The sequence below is a fragment of the Globicephala melas genome, chromosome 2, assembly GCF_963455315.2.
Source record: "Globicephala melas chromosome 2, mGloMel1.2, whole genome shotgun sequence".
NCBI classification, from domain to species: domain Eukaryota; kingdom Metazoa; phylum Chordata; class Mammalia; order Artiodactyla; family Delphinidae; genus Globicephala; species Globicephala melas.
Window position 1 is genome coordinate 174,886,451 of NC_083315.2, and position 21,921 is coordinate 174,908,371.

The 21,921-nt window shown below is 41.7% G+C and overlaps 1 protein-coding gene across 1 annotated transcript in view; it reads left to right on the forward strand.

Annotated features, from left to right (window-relative positions):
* RCOR1 (REST corepressor 1) overlaps positions 1-21,921 on the forward strand; it is a 118,598-nt gene that overhangs the window by 84,128 nt on the left and 12,549 nt on the right. The window contains exons 4-8 of the mRNA XM_030883315.3: positions 10,151-10,203; positions 11,675-11,836; positions 12,846-12,964; positions 15,300-15,378; positions 18,947-19,141. Coding sequence (XP_030739175.1) covers positions 10,151-10,203; positions 11,675-11,836; positions 12,846-12,964; positions 15,300-15,378; positions 18,947-19,141 — 608 coding nt within the window. The remainder of the gene's footprint in view (positions 1-10,150; positions 10,204-11,674; positions 11,837-12,845; positions 12,965-15,299; positions 15,379-18,946; positions 19,142-21,921) is intronic.

Consider the following 21,921-nt stretch of genomic DNA (forward strand, 5'->3'; position numbering starts at 1 on the left):
GATGAATACTGATATATACATATATATATATATATATGAAATAACTGGGATTTACTTTAAAATTCTTTAGCAGATGTAAAGCACATTTTGGGTTGGTTGGCCAGATCGGAATACAGATTAAAGTATTGTTTCAGTGTTAAATTTACTGTTCTGTCATTACATAAGAGCACTACTGTTAGAAAATATATGCTGAGTATTTAAGAGTAATACTCAGCATATATTATATGACACTCTCAAATGGTTCAGAAAAGTAATTACGAGTATACGTACAAGCTTGTTTTTATTATTAAAAGTAGCCTGTAATTTCTTCATCTCATTACATTGGCTATAACCACTACTAAAATTTTGCTTTCGTGTCTCTTCTCTGAGCTTGTGTATATACTCTGATTTTAAGCACAAATGGATCATACTAATATAATAGTTTTCCAATTTTAGTTTTCCTGTGATTAAAAGTTACACTGAGGTTTGGTCCTGAATAATATCCCATCAAATAGCTTAATTTACTTAACCATGTCCCTATTCTTGGACATTTATATTTTTTCAGTTTTTTCCCCTACTATAAATAACATATGAGTAAGCAGGAATTTATAATGTCCTTTTCCAGCAGAAAAGAAAGCCATCCTGGGTTCTGCAGGTCACGTTTCCCAGTTAAGTGCATTCATAGTTCTTTTTCTCTGGCACTTATGACAATTGGAATTAATTACTTGTGGAATTATTTCTCTCTCTGGCCAGGCTGTGAGTTCTATGAAGGCAGAGACTCTCCTTTTTAATCATGGATATATAAGCAGTACCGGGCACACAGTAGGCCTAAAAGATGTATAGAATCAGTGGGGAATAATTAAATGTAAAACAGATTAGTTTATTATAAAATATCACTCTTCTGCAGCCTACTTTGAAAGCTTAGATTTCTTTAGTGGATGAAGAAGCTCCCCCTCCCCCACGAGATTCAAGCATCGGCGTGGGAATACCTGCCGCCTCCCAACAGACATGCCCCCCGTGATCTCACTATCCCACTGTGCAGTCTAGCTTTTGTTACTAGAGCTGAAGAAACCAGGCCCACAGAGAAGGGACTTGTCTAAAGTTTGTGATGGGCAGAGCCTTTTGTCACCTTCCTGTAACCTAGCCTCCCTCTGAGTTTCCCTTGGCCACTTGAGTCTCTTTTAGGATCCCTCTTTCCAGTGTCTTGTATACAGATGGATTGTACTGGAGGGAGGAGCATTGTATATAGAGTTTGGAAGAGGCAGGGTTAAAGGACAAATGTCCCTATGAAGTGAGGTTTGTATACAAGTTATAGGGAGTCACTAGGATTTACAGACTTTCAAACCCTTCTTCTGACCACCTCCTTCCTCCCCTGCTCAGAACCCCACAAGCAGGAGGGGTTTTTTTGCGTGATTGAAATTCACAACTCACAAATTCAAAAACCTTATTTTATATAGCAGGAACATTTCTTCTCAGTTCTGTGGTTCTGATATTGTCGTATTCTTTTAAATGCCAAAACCTTAAAATTTTGTGTTCATTGAGAGGGTTTTTATCACATTAAAATAGGGAATGGTCTTTACACGTTAACTTTATGCTCTAATTCATTGATTCTCAAAACTGGCCCATCATAATCACCTGGGAGCATTGTAAAAACAAACCAAAAACATCAAGAGTGTGTTAGATTCTTTCCGTGATCTAAGTGTATTCATTTTCTGAGAATTCACCTTGCTGTACCCTTATATAAGTGCTTCTCTCTACACACATCATACTTTACTAAAAACTCTATGCATAAAGTATACATACACATCCATACACACACATATATACAGACATAAACATGAACACACATACATGCGTGTACACATACATTTACAAAACAGGGTGGAGCCCAAGAGTCAGTATTTTAAAGACGTTTGTCAGATAATTCTTAGCAGACAGGATTAGGAACTGTTGAATTGGAGCACAGCTCTGATGGACGGAGTTCAAGGACTGGGCAGGTTCTCTTGCTAAACTAATTCTGTGGTTGTAAACTGCTGCATCCCTTCCTTCTGGTTGAATCTCACAAATGTTTATGAAGGAATTTTAATACTTTTCATCTGTATATTTCGACTCTTCTATTTTTTATTTTTATACAAAGTATACAAAGCATTTGTATGTGTATATATATTTATATATGTGTATTTTTATACAAAGTATTTATAGAATACTTATTATTTTACAAGTGATGAAATGGGCTTAGCCTGCAAGTTCCTGATGGAAACTAAGGACTTTGACTCATGGTCTAGGGCTCTTTCCACTAGAGTCCACTATGAGGTTATAGGTGAAACAACTGTTAGTCTTCCCCCCCCCCCTTTTTTTTTTTTTGCGGTACGCAGGCCTCTCACTGTTGTGGCCTCTCCCGTTGCGGAGCACAGGCTCTGGACGCGCAGGCTCAGCGGCCATGGCTCATGGGCCCAGCCGCTCCGCGGCATGTGGGATCCTCCCGTACCGGGGCACGAACCCGTGTCCCCTGCATCGGCAGGCGGACTCTCAACCACTGAGCCACCAGGGAAGCCCTTTTCCCCCCTCTTTTAATGTCAGGGAATGTTGCCTCAGTTGAGGGAGATGCAGACCTTGTGAGCATGGTTCCTTCCTTCAGCTCATGTACGCAAAGCAAAGCACAGGACAGCAAACAAGATTATTCTGAGTGCACGGCTGCCTGCTGTGAGGGACTCAGTCATCAAGTAAGTTGACTTGGTGTGACAGAGATGCAAGAGGATAGTGTGTCACTGCGTTGATCTTACTCTTTACCGTAGACTTTGGGCATTTTTAAGGAAAAAGGTGGTTATTGTTTTGATTAGTCACAACTAAATGTCATTCATTCTAGTGATGATCAGTTTTTAAAATATGGGAGATTCTGCGTATGCCTTTCTGGAGAATACACAAATGTATGAATACTAGAGTAAAGGGGGAGGGATGCTCTTATCCTTTTCTTGGAAAAAATGTTTAATGCAGTACACAAAAAACGTTTAAATTTAACATTTAGATGTTTTAAAAATTACTCTTAAAATCTTAGCCCTGGAAGACATAAGGGTCAATCCATTCTTACGTGATGAGGAAACTGTGGCACAGAGTCAGGGGTAGGACTTTTTCAGAGTTGTGTACGTTGATCCTGGGTGGATTAGGTAGGAACGGATGCCAGAAACTGAATTTCAGCGTGTATGGCTTAGTATTCATATTTCTTATTTCCACTTGATCAGATTGTCTATGAGACTGGGCTGGATTTTGTAGTATTTACTGGGGTGCCGGAGGGTGGGAGGAGCTTTTTCTCTAGAGTGGGATTTTAACAAAACTACATTACGAAATAGCATTGTCATGAAGAAGATGTGTTTCATCATTGACTAGGAAGGACTGGTTCATTACATTACATTGTGCTCTGGCTGAGACTCTGTGGCTTATTTCTTAAGCCCTCTATCCCCCACCTCAAGATATTCAGAGGGATCACTGAAATATTAGCTGTAGTAATGTTTGTGCCCACCAGGTGGCACAGTTGCTCTACCTAAATGATTTAAGCTCATTTTGATTCTCAGCGAGTTACAGTGATAATTCATTTCTTATTTAATAATAAAAAGAGGTACCACGATATTTGTTACCATATTCTTGAAGAAAACTTAGCATGCTCATTTTGAGTTACGAGAGAGAAATTGGTACCGTATTTCCTTTGCAGCACCTAAAGCTACTGTAAATGTTATGATGGTAAAAATTTTAAAAAGCTGTATTAAGGCTGTGGCTTTGTCCTCAGCACACCTTATGGTGTCAGCCTCTTGCTCTGCATAGACTATGCAAGATCACAAGGTATTCCAAATCGCTGCAGTATCTGGGGAGGAAAGGGTGAGTTAAGGTTAAGGGGGCAGTTTTCATCTGCATTCTTCCCCTTTTTGCAATTGAATTTGAGATTCTTACTAATGGTACTGGGAGCATTTAGGTCATTGGGTTAAAACATGAATATAGAAACCAATGAAGCCTCGCAGGAGGCAACCATTTGCCTGTTACCCTCAGTTTCTGTCCCTTCCTTCATCAGCCACAGTTCTGTTTTCTTAACTTCATTCAAACTGAATAGATGGTGTTGATGTGCCTTGCTCAGTTCTCTCTACCGTGGAGACTGTTCTTATCTGACATGCCCTTCCCCACCCCCCCCCACCCCCGGTCTCCCTTACTCAAGAGATGGGATAGTGAACGGAGTTTTTAACGCCATGGGTCCTGGGGCCAGACACTCGGTTTACATGAGTCCTAGCACTGCTACTTACCAGCTGTGTGACCCTGCCCAAATGGTCTAACTGCTCTGCGCCTCAGTTTCTTCGTTTGTCAATGGGAGTGATAATAGAATTATCGGAGAGGATTAAAAAGATAATCCTGGTAGAGAGCTTAGAGCAGTGGCCCGAACATAGTAAATTCTCAAATGTTAGTGACTCTTACAGTCAGTATAGCTGTTGAATCTTTAGGAAGCTTTCCTTGAGTTATCATCATCGCCGTCACTAGTTACTGAGTATTTTGCATTCTCACATTATCCTGCATCTACTGTTATTTTGTGTATTTATGTTCTCCTCTGCCACCTGTGTGTTGTTTCAAGCTACTGCAATAGATCATTTTTCTTTTGTATTTTGGCCTACTTAGTGCAGCGTTCAGTGCATAGTAAGGGTAGTTCAATAAACGTTTGACTGAGCCGTATGAATTTTGTACATTTTTTTGATGAATCTCACACATCCTACCTTTTTAAAAATAAATACGTTTACTTGTTTATTTATTTATTTATGGCCTCATTGGGTCTTCATTGCTGCCCACGGGTTCTCTCTCTAGTTGTGGCGAGTGGGGGCTACTCTTCATTGAGGTGCGCGGGCTTCTCATTGCGGTGGCTTCTCCCGTTGTGGAGCACGGGCTCTAGGCGCACAGGCTTCAGTAGTGTGGCACGGGCTCAGTAGTTGTGGCTCGTGGGCGTAGTTGCTCCGCAGCATGTGGGATCTTTCCAGACTAGGGCTCGAACCCGTGTCCCCTGCATTGGCAGGCGGATTCCTAACCACTGCACAACCAGAGAAGTCCCTCACACCTTCTACCTTTAAGTGATGTTACCCCGAAAACATAATTCATTCACCTATGCTTTCCATAATGGTAAGGTCTTGTCAAAAACAGCCGTGGTTTGTATAGTCCGTGTACTTCTTAAAGGATCAGAGTGGTGCAGGTGTCTTTATCCATCATAATTTAAGATGAGACAGTTCTCCCTGGTTGTTCCTATAGGAGTTTTCAAGTTTTTAAAAACATTGCATTATTTCTTTTTAAATTGTTTTTAAAGCAGAGTACACTTAACTCTGTGTCTGATTCTTCTGCTGCTGACGACGGATTAGACTGTTAGCTAAGCTGCACAAGAAACACATGCTTCTGGCCTGTGCCCTGGGGAAGGCTGGTGGGTGCAGATGCCCGGGCCAGGGACCTTGGGATGTCCTGATCACAGCTCATTCAGTGACTCTGCCCGCAGTGGCTCCTCGCCCCAGATTGGGATGGACTCTGGTTAACCTTCAGTCTTCTACAGGCAAAGTCAAGATTACTGTTGCCAGATAAAAGAAAGTGTTGGAAATGACCCCACGGACCCCGGCTTTCTTTGTCTCAGGCAGCTTGTACTTCTCTTGCTTCCCTTCCTGTTTCATCTTTTGTCCACAGACAAGGCAGTTGGGAGTGGCTTTTGTTTTCTTAGGTTGAAAGCTCACTTTTGCTTAAGGAAAGCGCACAGGAGGTTTTGAAAAATGTACACTTTCCATTTTCTTCATGACCTACCCATAGTTCCTGGCAGGCTGTGTCAGGCAGGTGGTGGGGAGAGCATCGGGAGTCCAGAAACTGATGGGTGGCCATGCCCTCTGATGATGAAAGGGAACGAGGGCTGGGGACTATACAGGGTGGGAAGGTAGTGAGAGACAAGCCCTGTCCGCAGCATTGTTTGTGCCAATGGCTGTATTCTGAATTAACTCTAGTCCGAAACATTGTGTGAGGAGGAGGGGAGAGGAGGGGTTCCTGCTGTGCTGTAGTTTTCAGTCAGGTGCTATAACCCAGCTTTTCCGGGGAGAGCAACTTCCTACGAAGGTTTAGGAAGTTGCTAAGGGTAACACAGTCTCAAATATGGGGCTTACTATGCGCCAGGCACCGCTAGCTGTGAACTCGTTTTATCAAGAGACAGAGCCAAGATCTGACCTGAGTCTTTCTTACCCCACACCTGACCTGTGCTGCCTTTCCTCCTCCCTGCCTCCCTCCCAACTTTCTTTCTTTTCTTTCTTCCTCCCCCTCCCCTCCCCCTCCCCTCCCCTCCCCCTCCCTCTCTCCCTCCCTCCCTCTCTCCCTCCCTCCCTCTCTCCCTCCCTCCCTCTCCCCCTCCCTCCCTCCCTTCCTTTCTTTTTAAATTGAGGTACAGTTGATTTACAGTATTGTGTTAGTTTCAGGTGAACAGCAAAGTGATTCAGTTTTTTACATATATATATTTTTAGATTATTTTCCATTACAAGGTTATACAAGATATTGACTATAGTTCCCTGTGCTATACAGTAAATCTTTGTTGCCTATTTTATGTATAGTAGTTTGGATCTGTTAATCCCATACCCCTAATTTATCTACCCCTCCCCCTTTCCACTTCGGTAATAACCATAAGTATGAGTCTGTTTCTGTTTTGTATATAAATTGATTTGTATTATTTTTTAGATTCCATGGATGCGTGATGTCAGATATTGGTCTTTCTCTGTCCAACTTACTTCACTTAGTATGATAATCTCTAGGTCCATCCATGTTGCTGCAAATGGCAATATTTCATTCTTTTTCATGGTTGAATAATACTCCATTGTATAAATACACCCCATCTTCTTAAGCCAGTCATCTGTTAATGAGCACTTGGGTTGTTCCCATGTCTTGGCTATTGTAAATAGTGCTGCTGTGAACATTGGGGTGCATATATCTTTTTCAGATATATGCCCAGGAGTGGGATTGCTGGATCATATGGTAGCTCAATTTTTAGTTTTTGTTTTTGTTTTGTTTTTTGCGGTATGCAGGCCTCTCACCGCTGTGGCCTCTCCCATTGCGGAGCACAGGCTCCGGACCCACAGGCTCAGTGGCCATGGCTCACGGGCCCAGCCGCTCCGCGGCATGTGGGATCTTCCCAGACCGGGGCACGAACCCGTGTACCCTGCCTCGGCAGGCGGACTCTCAACCACTGTGCCACCAGGGAAGCCCCTATTTTTAGTTTTTTAAGGAACCTCCATGCTGTTTTCCACAGTGGCTGCACCAGTTTACATTCCCACCAACAGTGTAGGAGGGTCCCCTTTTCTCAACACCCTCTCCAGCATTTGTTATCTGTAGGCTTTTTAATGATACGTGCTGCCTTTCAACTTGCTAGAAAAAGAACCGAAAATGTTGACGTTGTACATATCACAGGTCCCCCAGCATTCATGCAGCAAATGTTTGTCTAACCTTTATTGGACATTGAGCAATGAAAAATTGTATTTTTGCTAGTGGGTATCAGATGGTAATTCTTTTACAAGTTGTAAGGCTCCCCATACATTAACTTATTTCATCACACCTTCAAGGCGCCTGGTAGACAGACCAGGTGACTTTACTTAAGTAGCTATGACAGCGTTCTTCCTTTGCTTTAGATTTGAGTCCGCAGGGTGGTCTTCAAGAAAACCTAAAAGATGTGTGACTTGAAAAGCCACCATATAAGAGCACCTTGCAGTTTACAATGTGGCAAATGTTACATTTACCCTTAGCTGCAGCAGCTGGAATCCACTGTGTTAGTCTGTTTTCCTGGCCCTACGACCAGCTAATTTTTGTGTTAAAACAAAAGAACAGATGAAAATAGAAAAAGCATCTAAAGAATGCTTTTGTTTCCCTTGTAATTTTTAAGGTAAATCTGGTAAGAGACAATGGGGACAGGTTTAATGGACCCTGTTACTGGTGTAGCAGATTCTGGTTCTGCCCCGAGAGCGAGAGCTGTGGGCAGGACAGGCTCTCGAGGGCCTCCTGCATCGCGTCCAGCCTGTGCGTTATTTGCTTGAAGATCATTTGACTGACCGGTGATCACATGACTGAATGTGGGCACACGTCACACATTGCTTACTCAGCTACGGTGAATAACAGCGTCTGGAAACCTGTATGCGCGCAGAGTTGAGGTTATATAGCAGGAGTTTGAGGTTCGTTTATTGTTTGTTCACTAAATATTCATTAAAAGAAGGAACCCTTAAAGCAGACCTCCAGGGTTGACCCTCAGTTCACTGTACATTGTTTTTCTCTCTTCCTCTCTCACGTGTTCTTGACTTGAGCACATCTCATTACCTGGTCTTTGTCCTCTGACCTGCGGTCCAGCCCCGGGCTCTAGGTGCCGCTGGCAGCATCTAGGCACCTCTCAGAAGAGTTATCTCCGGCCAGGTGTGCACAGCCACCCGCTCTGCAGCCTTACTTTTTTGTTTGTTTGTTTGTTTTTGCTGTACGCAGGCCTCTCACTGTTGTGGCCTCGAGCACAGGCTCCGGACGCGCAGGCTCAGCGGCCATGGCTCACGGGCCCAGCCGCTCCGCGGCATGTGGGATCTTCCTGGACCGGGGCACGAACCCGTGTCCCCTGCATCGGCAGGCGGACTCTCAACCACTGTGCCACCAGGGAAGCCCTTTTTTTCTTTTTTCTTTTTTTGAACGTTTGAGCATTTTTCTCTTATTTGGCATAATCTACCCTATTGTGAAGTAAAACAAGGGACACACTTCAGAATATTTACGCCCCCATTTTAAAAATCAGCAGTTGCGGGACTTCCCTGGTGGTGCAGTGGTTAAGACTCTGCACTCCTCATGCAGGGGGTCCAGGTTCACTCCCTGGTCAGGGAACTAGATCCCACATGCATGCCGCAACTAAGAGTTTGCATGCCACAACTAAGGAGCACACTGGCAGCAACCAAGGAGCCCATGTGCCTAAGACCTGGCACAACAAAATGAATGAATGAATGAATATTTTAAAAATAAATAAAAATCACCAGTGTCAACTTTTGGAACAAACAAGGGCCTTTATCATTCACTGACTCTCAGGTAAATTGGAATTTTACTCTCTTCTAAGTGGAGTAACCAGTCAGTTTGTGAGTATTTTAGATATAAAAAAGAAAATAGAAAATTAGTGTCTTAATTGACTCTTGTCAGTGGAAAAAATTTTCCCCTTATATTAGGATATATGCTAATGAGTTTGAATTCTTTTTCAAAATTGATTTCTTTTTCCTAGTTAGTTGTCAGTTATACCAAAATTAGGAAGGATGGTTGTGATAGAATTGAATAGCATTCTGAAACTTAGAAGCACTGACTTTTATTAGGTGTCTGCTGTAACACTCAGCCTTATTTTCTCAACTCTAAGTCTGGTCATTGCACCTGGAGAGTGAGTTTTGAGGGAAGGGCAATAGGGGCTAGTAGGATTTAGTGTTTGTTTCATACAATTCGGTGCTATTTGATTTTCAAGCTTGTATTATTTTTGTAGTTTATGAAGAAAAGTCATGCATGAATAAAGAAGTGCTGTTGATTGGTAGTCTCGTATTTTTCTGGAAGAAAGGCTAGAAAGCGTGGAGAGGAGGGAGGTTTGTCACTGGGGGTGGCAGCCTCTGGGGCTTGAGGCTGTTAGTTTTCCTGGGTGTCTCCTTAGTGCTTGAGAGCTGGCATTAGCCCCCTTGTTTGGGAGTTGGAGAGCAAATACTAGGCGGTGGTGCATGTAATTTATCTCAGATTTTTTTTAACATAAAAGTGGGTTGCTTGTTCTTCAACCTCAGCTTAGACTTAAAAGCAAACCCCTATTTAATATTTCTTTTTATTTCTAAATAATTATTTTTCGAAGTACCAAAGTAATATTTATCATAGAAAATTTAAGTAGAACCTTGTTTAAAACAAAAACAGAATTATAATCTCACCGTCCAGAAATAAGTACTGTGAGTATTTTTTCAGCCATTTCTCTGTGGGATTTATATATGTAAGACCCATAATGAGATCATATTATTCAGCTCTATTTTGTTCCTGTCTAGTCTTTATTTTTATTCTTGTGCATGGCCGGCCTGAAATACATATACGTCAATGTCAATTCTGGTGCCCGTAGACTACGCCCTGTCCCTCAGTTTGTTTACCGGCCTCTTGTCTTCTTTTTCAGTGGATGAATACATTGCCATTGCCAAAGAGAAGCATGGGTACAACATGGAACAGGTAATGGCATGGTTTTCTTTTGTTGTTACAAATGGGGTTTATAGTTGACCTGTTAATTTTTTTCTATTCTCTGTGTTCAGTAGCACTGTTTGCTCATTAGCCTTTCTTTGTAGTCACTAGCAGTATTATACAAGGCTCTAGTCCCCTTTTTTACTGCTTGAGATGAGTGGTAGAAGACCCTTTGATTGGAAAAGCATGTATGTGTTCCTGCCAGTCTGCACTGTTTAGGGGAGCAGTGGCTCTTAGGTGCTGGATACTTGGGCATAATGCTTTCGTATTTGAATATGGGATTTGTTTATCATTCTTGTGGTTGTGTGATGGTTTTTTTCCTGACTCATGGTGTCACACTCAAACCTACTCAAACCTGTTTTAATATTAATTGCTTTGAATCACTTTCTGGTTGTAAAATTTGACTAAGGTTTTTAAAAAATTGTTTGGAGCCAATTAATGAGAAATCCACAAGATTAATTTTTCTCCCAAAGTGTGATGATATCTTATTTCAGCCTTATTTCTAATTACGATTCTTTTAGGTAATCCCATTAAATTGGATTAGTGCTTTCCTTTGTACTGATCTAGATTTTACAGCCTGTAAATTACCAAAATTTTTCATTTACCCTAATGCCTGAGGATACCACTGATTCTGGTTCTATAGACTTGGACCCTTTCTTTTAGCCCTGGCCTTACGTTTAGCCATTCTACCCTGGTAGAACTGTCAGGAAAACCAATTACAGTAAAGTAGTTCCAGAATCTTTCAAGCAAGAAGTGTGTGCTTCTCTCTCCAGACCCTACGTACGAACTTCACAAAGCTCCTCAGAAAATCATCGATTTTTTTTTCTATTTAGAAAGTGTAATTATTATTGGATGATTGCTGATTACACTTGTATGAATTTTTAAGGATTTTGGTCTTCAAAAGTATGATCATTTCCACTTTAAAATTGACGTACAGGGAGTTTTCTTTGGAAAGTATTCCTGAATTCTCTTGTTTCTAATTTGTTCCTTACCCATTTGTATTTTTTTTCCTTTCTGAGCTGGAGAAAACTCTTTAGATTTGAAATTTTTTGGCAAAAGAATAACAAACAATTGTGTGCTTTTTGAGTTACTTTCTCCTTCATATCCAGTGGCTTTAGAGTGTGACCCTGTACGAGCACAGATTCCAGAGTCCCACTGCTTCTGCTGTTTACTAGCTGTGACCATTGGCAAGTTACTGAATTTCTCAGGGCCTCCATATTCCAACTTGAGAATTGAGAATAATGGAACTTATCTCATAGGGCTCGAGACAAATGAGTTAGTGTACAGAAGGGCACGGATCAGCGTCTGCCACTTAGCAGTGTATGTGGGTTCGCCATTTGTGAATTTGTCTGGGTATGAAGAAATACTTGCTCTTCTTGTGCCAGCCTCATTTCCACTTTAATGTTTCAGCCATGTCAGTCATGTTGTTGGTCTAAAAATTTCACTGATACTGTTTTTCTAGGCTCTTGGGATGCTCTTTTGGCATAAGCATAATATTGAAAAATCATTGGCTGATTTGCCCAACTTTACCCCCTTCCCAGATGAGTGGACTGTGGAAGATAAAGTCTTATTTGAGCAAGCCTTTAGTTTTCACGGGAAAACTTTTCATAGAATCCAACAAATGGTGAGTAGGTGAGACCATTCGCTGTGTGCCCCCCCCAACCCCCCCCCCCCCCCACGCCCTGCAATGTACCTGAGGGGTAGGGCTGTCATCCTCCAGCATGAGTGTTCCCGTTCTTAATAAAGCGGCTCACTGCAAGCTGCTGGGTGCGTGAGCGGCTTCACATTACAAGAGTGAGCTATTCCCTAGCACCTCCCAGCTTGACAGCTGTACCTCAGCCCACCCCACCCCACCCCTCTTGTCGGGACGACCCTGAGTGTCCTTTTTTTTTTTTTGGCTGCATTGGGTCTTCATTGCTGCACGCGGGCTTTCTCTCTAGTTGCAGCGAGCAGGGGCTCCTCTTCGTTGCAGTGCGCGGGCTTCTCATTTTGCAGTGGCTTCTCTTGTTGTAGAGCACGGGCTCTAGGTGCGCGGGCTTCAGTAGTTGCGGCGCGTGGGCTCAGTAGTTGCGGTGCGCGGGCTTAGTTGCTCCGTGGCATGTGGGATCTTCCTGGACCAGGGATTGAACCCATGTCCCCTGCATTGGCAGGTGGATTCTTAACCACTGTGCCACCTGGGAAGTCCCCCCAGAGTGTTCTGATAGAAAGGGTCTCTGATGGTGGATGAGGCCAAACATCATGGGGCCCCTGTCTCCCTGGGGAGTTTTGCTGACCTGTCACTTCTAGAAAGGTATTTGGTGGACTCCTACTGTGAAAGCTTACTGACGGTTACATTAGTGCTAAAATGAATTTTTAAAAAATAACCTAGAAGTTATGTTAGAAGCTGTAGTCGTGTGAAAACTCTGATTCATCTTAAGCTGACTGCAGTCTTTCATGGGCTAAGTTTCACTTACAGTCAAACTTCAGTAATTTGAAAATGTATCGATGAGAGTTCTTCTGTGAATTCAGGGAAAAATGGCTGTGACTTAGGACATTTCTGAATACATGAGAGTGATCCTTATGAAATATATCTACACACATTTGATTTTTAAAGATTAGCTTTAAATCTAAGCCAACTCGTTTTTTATATTTAGCTTCCTGATAAATCTATAGCAAGCCTGGTGAAATTTTACTACTCCTGGAAGAAGACGAGGACTAAAACCAGCGTGATGGATCGCCACGCTCGGAAGCAGAAACGGGAGCGGGAGGAAAGGTCAGTATGCACGCGGGGTGGTGTCTCAGCCCTTTGGAGATCTTTGCACCGGCATTTCTAAGAGCTGGTGGGTACACAAAGGAAAGGTAGAGGGACCGGATTTCCCGCAGTTCCTTCCTGGTGGAACCAGAACATACACAAATATTCTTCAGCTCCATGCTCATGAGCTGTGTTAATGCATGAGTGCTACCTTCTGAAGGTGTCTTTTCTCACCGCTCTGCAGTCAGCACACTTTGTTCTGAATGAGTGAACTTTCCAACACATTCCTTTGTGCCCCTTAAGGGTGTCTTCTTTTGGTAAACAGGAATCTCTTCTTATGTTGAAATTTACTTGGTGTGCTTCTGCAGGGTTCAGGTGACGTCTTTATGTTCGGCATGTTAAAATCTACAGTTTAGATCTCCTTCTTCCTTTTTTACCGTTTTGTGTATGTGAGTGAGTGAGAGGGGACACTCTATGACTTCTCAATAAGGAGGTTAGTTTTAAGGACAGCTTAGTGCATAGGACGTACCTTAACCATCACGCCCTCAGCCTTACATACAGCAGAGTCAGGGAAGCGGCCTTTGCTCACCCGCAGAAGTGGGTTCTGGTCTCAACTGAAGGGTCTGCTGATGGTCTCACAGGCAGGTTGGGTCAATGCACTCCTTTGCAGGCCTCTGTTTCCTCAGCTCTAAAATGAAGATGCTTCAGGTCTAGAAGGCAGCACACAAACATAGTGGGTTTTATGGTAGTGGGAACATAGGTGGCTTTTAAAAATTATATTTTCTATAATATATTATTTTTATAAATTAACAATACAGAATAAAATGAAGAAGTATAAACTATATGATCTCTGTGGCCCTGTGTTAGGAGAGTATCTTATGATTTCAAATGAAAGAGAATAACCTGTGGGGACAGATTGAGAATTATCACTTTTGGAGACACCTGCGAAGCTCTTTCCAACCATAAGATTCTATAAAATTGTTGACCTTGACACATCTGCATATTTCTTAGTTTGCAACATACCTAACTAGTGGGTCTATTTATGGATCAGTACTCTTTGTGACCAAAGAAAAGTAGCAAACTCTACTGAATTTGTTTTTAGTGTTACAGCAATTTTTGATTAAAATCCCTTGTTTCCTTTATATGTTAGGTCTAGTTTACTGTTTATAAACTAAGTCTGTTACTACAAACAAGTGCGGTTTACTAAGCTGAAATCAGAATTAAATTAAAAAAAAAAGATTGGGATTTGTTATCCTTGAGGATGAAGCGATAAGGGCATTGTTCTCACTTTGCATCTGCACAAGGGTGCTCCTACCTTCCCGGTGCACCTTCACACCGTCGGGATGCAAACAGAGGAGGGGCACCCTGGCCATGGCAGAAGCACCTGAGAGATTGTTGTCTTTCTAACGGGACCTCCCTGTGAAAGGAACGGAAGGGCCTGGGAAAATTCCCTCCACCCCTGGCTCTTTCTCCTCTCAGACATGCTTTCCTCAGCCAGAACTTCTTACCACTGTGGGCCTTGGGGGTGGGTTGGGGGAGAAGGAGAGCACAGTGGGTGCGTCACCTGGGATGGGTTCCTGAGACAAAGTGGGTGTTGACATTTGAAACCCTGAGTGTTCTGCTGCCACCACTGCTCAGCTGGCTTTAGCTGCAGGCAGACTGGGGCAGGCTGCCTGGCTTCTGTGAGCCTTCGCTTTCACATTTTTTTTAAGCAAAAGGAGGCAGACTCTCAACCACTGCACCACCAGGGAAGCCCTTTTTTTTCTTTTTAAGTAAGAAATACTGCATGGAAGGATATAAACAAAAGCATGCACCATATCAATGCGAGCGTTCTTTTTAAAATTAACTTAAAATACCAGTTATTCGAGCCACCAAAAAGCCTCTCCCATTCTCAGACTTGTGTAGTTGTGAGTAGACAGGTGGGACTCGAACATGGATTTTTACTTGTTGGTGAATTTATTCCCAATACAATAGGCTTTATTCCTGAATAATTTCTCAGTTATATCTAATGATCATGTCCTGGTCCTCCATTAGCTACTTATGGAGAATTAAAGTAAATGTCTTAAATTTGACATTTTTAGTTGAGAGAAAACACTTTACAAATAATAAAGCGACAATGTTTTAGGCCTGGTTTGGGAGTTAGAAACCCATTTAATAGCTTTTTTAATCATTTAGACTAAAAGAGCTATGGAATTGGTATTTCATTTGAATTGTAAAAATGTATTTATCTCAGCATTCTGAAAACATATACTAATTTTGTATTACATCTGTCATTAAATCAATATAGTGCTTATATTTGTGTATTAAATAGAATTAGTACAAAATAATCTTTCAGTAACTTGTTTTTGTCTTCCAGTGAGGATGAACTGGAAGAAACAAATGGAAATAATGCCATTGACATTGAGATTGATCAAAACAAGGAAAGCAAAAAGGAGGTATTTTTTTCCCCCAGTACTGTTAAGACAAATAAATTTCATTACTAGTTTCATAAGTAAAACATTCCTTTTTCTCATTCTACTTAATATATTAAGTGCTGTGTACAAGGCATCATGGTGTGGCTTTGTAAACAATACTAACTTTGCTTTGTAGAACTTAGAATTTTGTTTGCTAAGAAATACGAGAAAGGAAGGCTTAACGGAAAAAATGGCATCAACGAGGAAAGTTTTTATGTAGGGTAACAGTTCTCACTGCCTTCTTGCCTGGGCCCTTCGCTCAGCAGGTTACATAGGGGCCTTGTTAGGACCGGGCTCGAGCTCGGCCCCTCCTCGGCTCTGGTGGCCGCCTTCCTTCTGTATCTGCCCGGGGCCTGCACCCTCTGGGTCATGGTGAAGTTTTAATCTCTCAAGTTTTAAAAATCATTACGCCAAAGGTTTATAGTCTCTGGATCCAAGAGGTCCACGAATCCCTACAATTATACATGACTTTGGGGGGGTATATCTATAACATTTACTTATTGTAAATTGTCCACTGAGAACAGTGGGGTGTCTGGACGGTCTTAGCCTTTTGAAATGGGGGTTAGAGTCTTGCATTATTTTGCCCATTCATAAAAATTGAATAAAGCGTATGTGGGGTCCCCGAGGGCCCTCCGGGTAGACCAGAGTTCTGTGGCCTAGTTGGGGACCCCCACGATACAGAGCTGCCTGCAGCAGTTCCCTGATGGGTGCCACCACCACAGCTGAGGAAAGAGGGCCTCAGCCCATTGGTGCCCATCAGCCCCTCATTCAGGGTGGAGTACGGAATCCCAGCATGGGCATGACTTTTACATGTGTTCACATAAGTGTTTTTCTAAAGACAGAGTCTGTAGTTTCAGTAAAATCTGAAAAGGTTTTCTATCTCAAAAGGTACTAAAGTATGAGAAAAACGAAAGGGTCTAGACATACCTAAACTTTAAAATGATACCAATAATATATGATTTTATAGACATGTAGGAAATACAGCTAAACAAAAGGGAAAAATGAAAATGATTTATCATTTCATCACCCATATCACTATTAACATTTTGGTGACTCCAGACGACCTCCTCTGTAAAATATATATGCCTATACATAATTCTGAATCTGTATGCTTAAAAAATATAAGATCGGATCTTAATATATAATTTTATAACCTTTTCAATTTACTCTGCCTTGAACACTTTTTTTAAATTGAAGTATAGTTGATTTACAATGTTGTGTTAGTTTCTGGTGTATGGCAGAGTGATTCAGTTTTATGTATATATTCTTTTCCATTATGCTTTATCACAGGATATTGAATATAGTTCCCTGTGCTGTACAGTAGGACCTTGTTGTTTGTCCATTCTGTATATAATAGTTTGCATCTGCTAATCCCAGACTCCCAGTCCATCCCTCCCCCAACCCCCTTCCCCCTGGCAACCACAAGTCTGATCTCTGTGTCTGAGTCTGTTTCTGTTTTGTAGATAAGTTCATTTGTGTTCTATTTTAGATTCCACATGTAAGCGGTATCACGTGGTATTTGTCTTTCTCTTTGTGATTTACTTCACTTAGTATGATAATCTCTAGGTCCATCCATGTAGCTGCAGATGGCATTATTTCATTCTTTTTTATGGCTGAGTAATATTCCATTGTATACATGTACCACACCTTCTTTATCCATTCATCTGTCAGTGGACATTCAAGTTGTTTCCATGTCTTGGCTATTGTAAATAGTGCAGCTGTGAACATAGGGGTGCTGCCTGTGTCTTTTCGAATTATAGTTTTGTCCAGATATATGCCCAGGAGTGGGATTGCTGGATCTTATGGCAACTCTATTTTTAGTTTCTTGAGGAACGTCAATACTGAACCTTGAACATATTTTTATGTCAAACATATTTGTATGCATAGCTGTATGTTATTCCATCATTACAGATCTTTTATAACTGAGTTAATTAATCTTATACGGGTTTTTACAGTCTTTTTCCCTGTAAGTAATGCTGAAATGCTGATCTCATGACTACATATTTGTGCACTTAATTTTTTCCATTAGAATTAATTTCTGGAAGTTGAATTATTGAGTCAAAGTGTTCTAGATATATTCTTAAGGCTTCTTTTGGTATGGTATATATTATCAAATAGGAAACTGGTAATTCTTTCTGGATAGCACTCTTACCAGTGATTTATATGAGTGCCCAAATAACAAGATCATTTTAAGGATTAGCTAAATTACATTGCTTTTTGGGAAATCAAATTGTACTTGCAATTTTTAGTAAGCTTTGTTTTGATGCATTGTTATTTATTAGGTTCTTCAGTGGAACATTTTAAATGAAAGAGGCTTGGTTTTATATTAATTTCTGTAATTGTTATTTATATAGCAGTTTCTAATTTAAAAAGAAAAATGGTTAAATCTCAGTTTCTTTACGAAAATGTTATTAAAACAGACACATGGTGGGAGGGAGGGAGACGCAAGAGGGAAGAGATATGGGAACATATGTATATATATAACTGATTCATTTTGTTGTAAAGCAGAAACTAACACACCATTGTAAAGCAATTATACTCCAATAAAGATGTTAAAAAAAAAAACAAAAACAGACACATGGTCAGTAGGTGATCTTTACTGAATAGCATAGCGCTATTGCAGAACATAGCTTATTGTCTACTTACATTTTTGTGTGTTGTTTATTACCACTTGTTCGAGAGCTTATTGCTACCATCATGGTTTGCATTGCCTTTTTATCTCAGTCTTTTAAAATATGAAGCAAAAAGCTGAATGTATTTTCAGCTTTACCAGCCAATGTTAATACACTGACAAGATGAAATTATAAACAGTTAACCAAAACTTCTTGTTCTTACAATGGTTGCCACTAGGATGTTATCCTTTCCTTGCCAAGATATTAGTGCATTTCATTTCCAAAGGTTTTGGTTTTAGAGAAAGCATTTAAAAAAATAAGCAGCAGTCATGCATTTTTAAATGACAGCATATAGTTTTTGAAGCAAGTTACACAGTTGCCCTAAAAGTTGTGTCATCCAAAAAAAGAAACCGAAAAGGTGTATAAACAAGTTTCATATTGAAGTTTTTATTTTTATAACCATCTATAAAGATTTAAAGAATTTAAGTGGATCCTTATACATGTGCTGAATCATTTTTTTTTCTTTTTTCTTTTTTCTTTCTGTGGCCTTATGTCCATCTACAGTTGCTAGGGACTGTTGGGGTAAAGTAACTCCTTATTCATAAATGCAAAGCTCACCAGAAGGGAATACAGGTTATTTTTTCTTCCTGTGTTCCTGCAGGAAGCTGGGAGTCCTTCTTGTCAGAGGTTTATAGAATAAGGATGTATCTGTATAGGAAGGAAATGGAGTCCACTTTGAAGTGTTTATTTAGCCAAAGTTCAGTAGCCAATGTTTTTGTCTGTTAGCTGTGTATTAGAACTTGTAGATGGCAATTATGATATGGCGTGGTATTTGTCTTAGATTGTTTGGAGCCATGTTAAGAAAATATGCTTATTACTGTTCATTTGGCATTTTAGTTTTTTTAGTTTCTCATTTATTAAATGTGTGTATCATGCAGGTGCCCCCTACTGAGACAGTTCCTCAGATCAAAAAAGAAAAACATAGTACACAAGCTAAAAATAGAGCAAAAAGGAAACCTCCGAAAGGAATGTTTCTTTCTCAAGAAGACGTGGAGGCTGTTTCTGCCAATGCCACTGCTGCTACCACGGTGCTGAGACAACTGGACATGGAGCTGGTGTCAATCAAACGACAGGTACCCATGAGCCCAGTCCTGGGTGAAGAGTTAACTGCACTTTAGACATGTTCTTACTTCTCACTCACTTGGATGTTCTCTTTCCCCAAATCTCAAAAGCGCATTTTGTTTCTAAGGAATTGGACAGAAGATCTTAGGCCCGTTGATTTTTTTCCCCTTAAATTAACCGTGAAGTTGAAATTTTATACAGATATTGATATAGTTACAGATTTCAGTGACTTGTCATAATATGAACACACCCAAGTAACCTCTGTCTGGATGAAGACGTGGAGCATCGCCTCCACAGCCCCTTTATCTACCCTTGAGAAATGTGTCGTTGCCTCAGAAGCCTCACTCATGCCCCCGTTCATTACCCACCTTCTCCTGGTGGGTGGCCACTGTTCTGACTTAAAACCATATGTTATTTTTATCTTGTTTTTGATTTTATATAAACAGAATGATAAAGTAGGGGTGTGTGTGTGTGTGTGTGTGTGTGTGTGTGTGTGTGTGTGTGTCTGGCTCTTACTCAGCATGTGAGATCTATCCAGGTAACAGCCATACTTCTTGTTCTTTCTCATTGCTGTATAAATACCCAACAGATGATCCATTTTACTTTGAGTGGACATTTGGGTTGTTTCCCGTTTTTGACTCTTACACATGATACTGATAGGAACGTTGTTTTCTGTGCCTCTGGGTGTGTTGTGGGTGCATCTTTGTTGGAGATAACACCTAAGAGTGCAGTTGTTGGGTTATCGAGTGTGCATACGACCGACATTAAAAAACAATGCCAGACAGTTTCCCAAAGTGGTCACGTCACTTTACGTGAGTTCTGGTTGCACCACATCAGGATTTCCAACAGTTGTAGCACTGTTGACATTTGGGGCTGATAATTTCTTTGTTCTGGGGGTTGTTCTGCTCCCTGTAGGATGTTTAGCAGCATCTCTGGCCTCGACCCACTGGATGCCAGTAGCGCCCTCCCCTCCACCATGCTGTGTGACCTCATTGTGGAGTTACGGGGGCGGTGGGGGAATGGTCTCATGTTTCCCATTCTGAGGGCTTCTTTTTCACTCTCTTAGTGGTATCTATCTATCTATCATTTATTTATTTATTTATGGCTGTGTTGGGTCTTCGTTGCTGCACGTGGGCTTTCTCTAGTTGCGGCAAGCAGGGGCTACTCTTTGTTGCAGTGCGCGGGCTTCTCATTGCAGTGGCTTGTCTTTGTTGCAGAGCACGGGCTGTAGGCGCGCAGGCTCGGTAGTTGTGGCTCTAGAGCGCAGGCTCAGTGGTTGTGGCGCATGGGCTTAGCTGCTTCGCGGCATGTGGGATCTTCCCGGACCAGGGCTCGAACCCTCGTCCCCTGCATTGGCGGGTGGATTCCTAACCACTGCACCACCAGGGAAGCCCTCTTAGTGGTGTCTTTTAATGAACAGAAATTCTTAGTTTTAAGGTAGTCCAGTTTCTCATTCTCGTCTTTTATGGTTAGTGCTCTTTGAGTTCTGTTAAGAACCTTTCCTGAGGTCATGAAGATGCTCTTACACACTGTCTTAAAAGTGTTTCGCCTTTTACATTTTGATCTTCAGTCTACCTGGTAGTGTTTTTGTTTGTATGTTGTTACATGTAGGGTCAAATTTTTTTTTTTCATATGGATATCTAGTTTACCCAGTACTATTCATTAAAAAAGACTACCCTTTCCCTGTTGTAAGGCTGTGGGACCTTTGTCTTAAATCCGGTGTCCATTATGTGTATCGGTCAGGTTTGGAGTTCTGTTTGTCCATTCTTCACCGGTACTATATGGTCTTAATAATACATAATCATGAATGGATATGTGTGGTAGGAGAAGTCCTCCAAGATGGCTATTCCTGGCCCTTGTATTTCCATATAAAGTTTAGAATCACCTTCTCAATTTCCAGAATGGTAATTCTGCTAGAATTTTGATTGGGGTTGTGTTGAATGTATAGATCAATATAGAGAATTAACATCTCATGATCCATGAACATGGTATATCCCTGCACTTCTCTAGATGTTTAGTTTCTTCCAGTATTTTGTCATTCTCTATGAATAAGCCTTGTATTTCCTTTATTAGTGTTATTCCTACATGTTTGGTACATTTCTGGTGCTCTTGTAAAGAATATTGGTTTTTTTGTTTGTTTTTCTGGGGTTTTTTTGCGGTACGCGGGCCTCTCACTGTTGTGGCCTCTCCCGTTGCGGAGCACAGGCTCCAGACGCACAGGCTCAGCGGCCATGGCTCACGGGCCCAGCCACTCCGCGGCATGTGGGATCTTCCCGGACCGGGGCACGAACCCGCGTCCCCTGCATCGGCAGGCGGACCCTCAACCACTCCGCCACCAGGGAAGCCCCAAGAATATTGTTTTTAAAACGCATCCTTTCCTGATCATTCGTGCTTCATGTGAGAAATGGCTCCTCCTTGTCTTTTCGTCTGATTTTGTGTAAAAGTCAAACCCAAAAGTTAGCCGAGCAGCCCAGTGCTGCCCTTCCGTTAGTCCCCTCCCCCCGACCCCAAATGCAAGATGAATTATGGACTGGTGGCTCACTTTTAGTTCGTGCTGCCTTGGATTTGTCAATCTTGATGGCTGCCTTGGCAGGGCTGAGAAGAGAAGGGTGGGGTCTGTGGCCCCGGCTGTCCCCTGGTGAAGGAGGCTGCACAGACCAGGACCCGGCGCGCCCCTCGGAGTTGCGGGCTTGCGGCTGCCACAGCTGCATTCTAATCTTAGGAGAATCACTTAATCTTCCTGGGCCTCTTTTTTCAAATGAGATTAATCCTTGCCTGCCTGATCTTACAG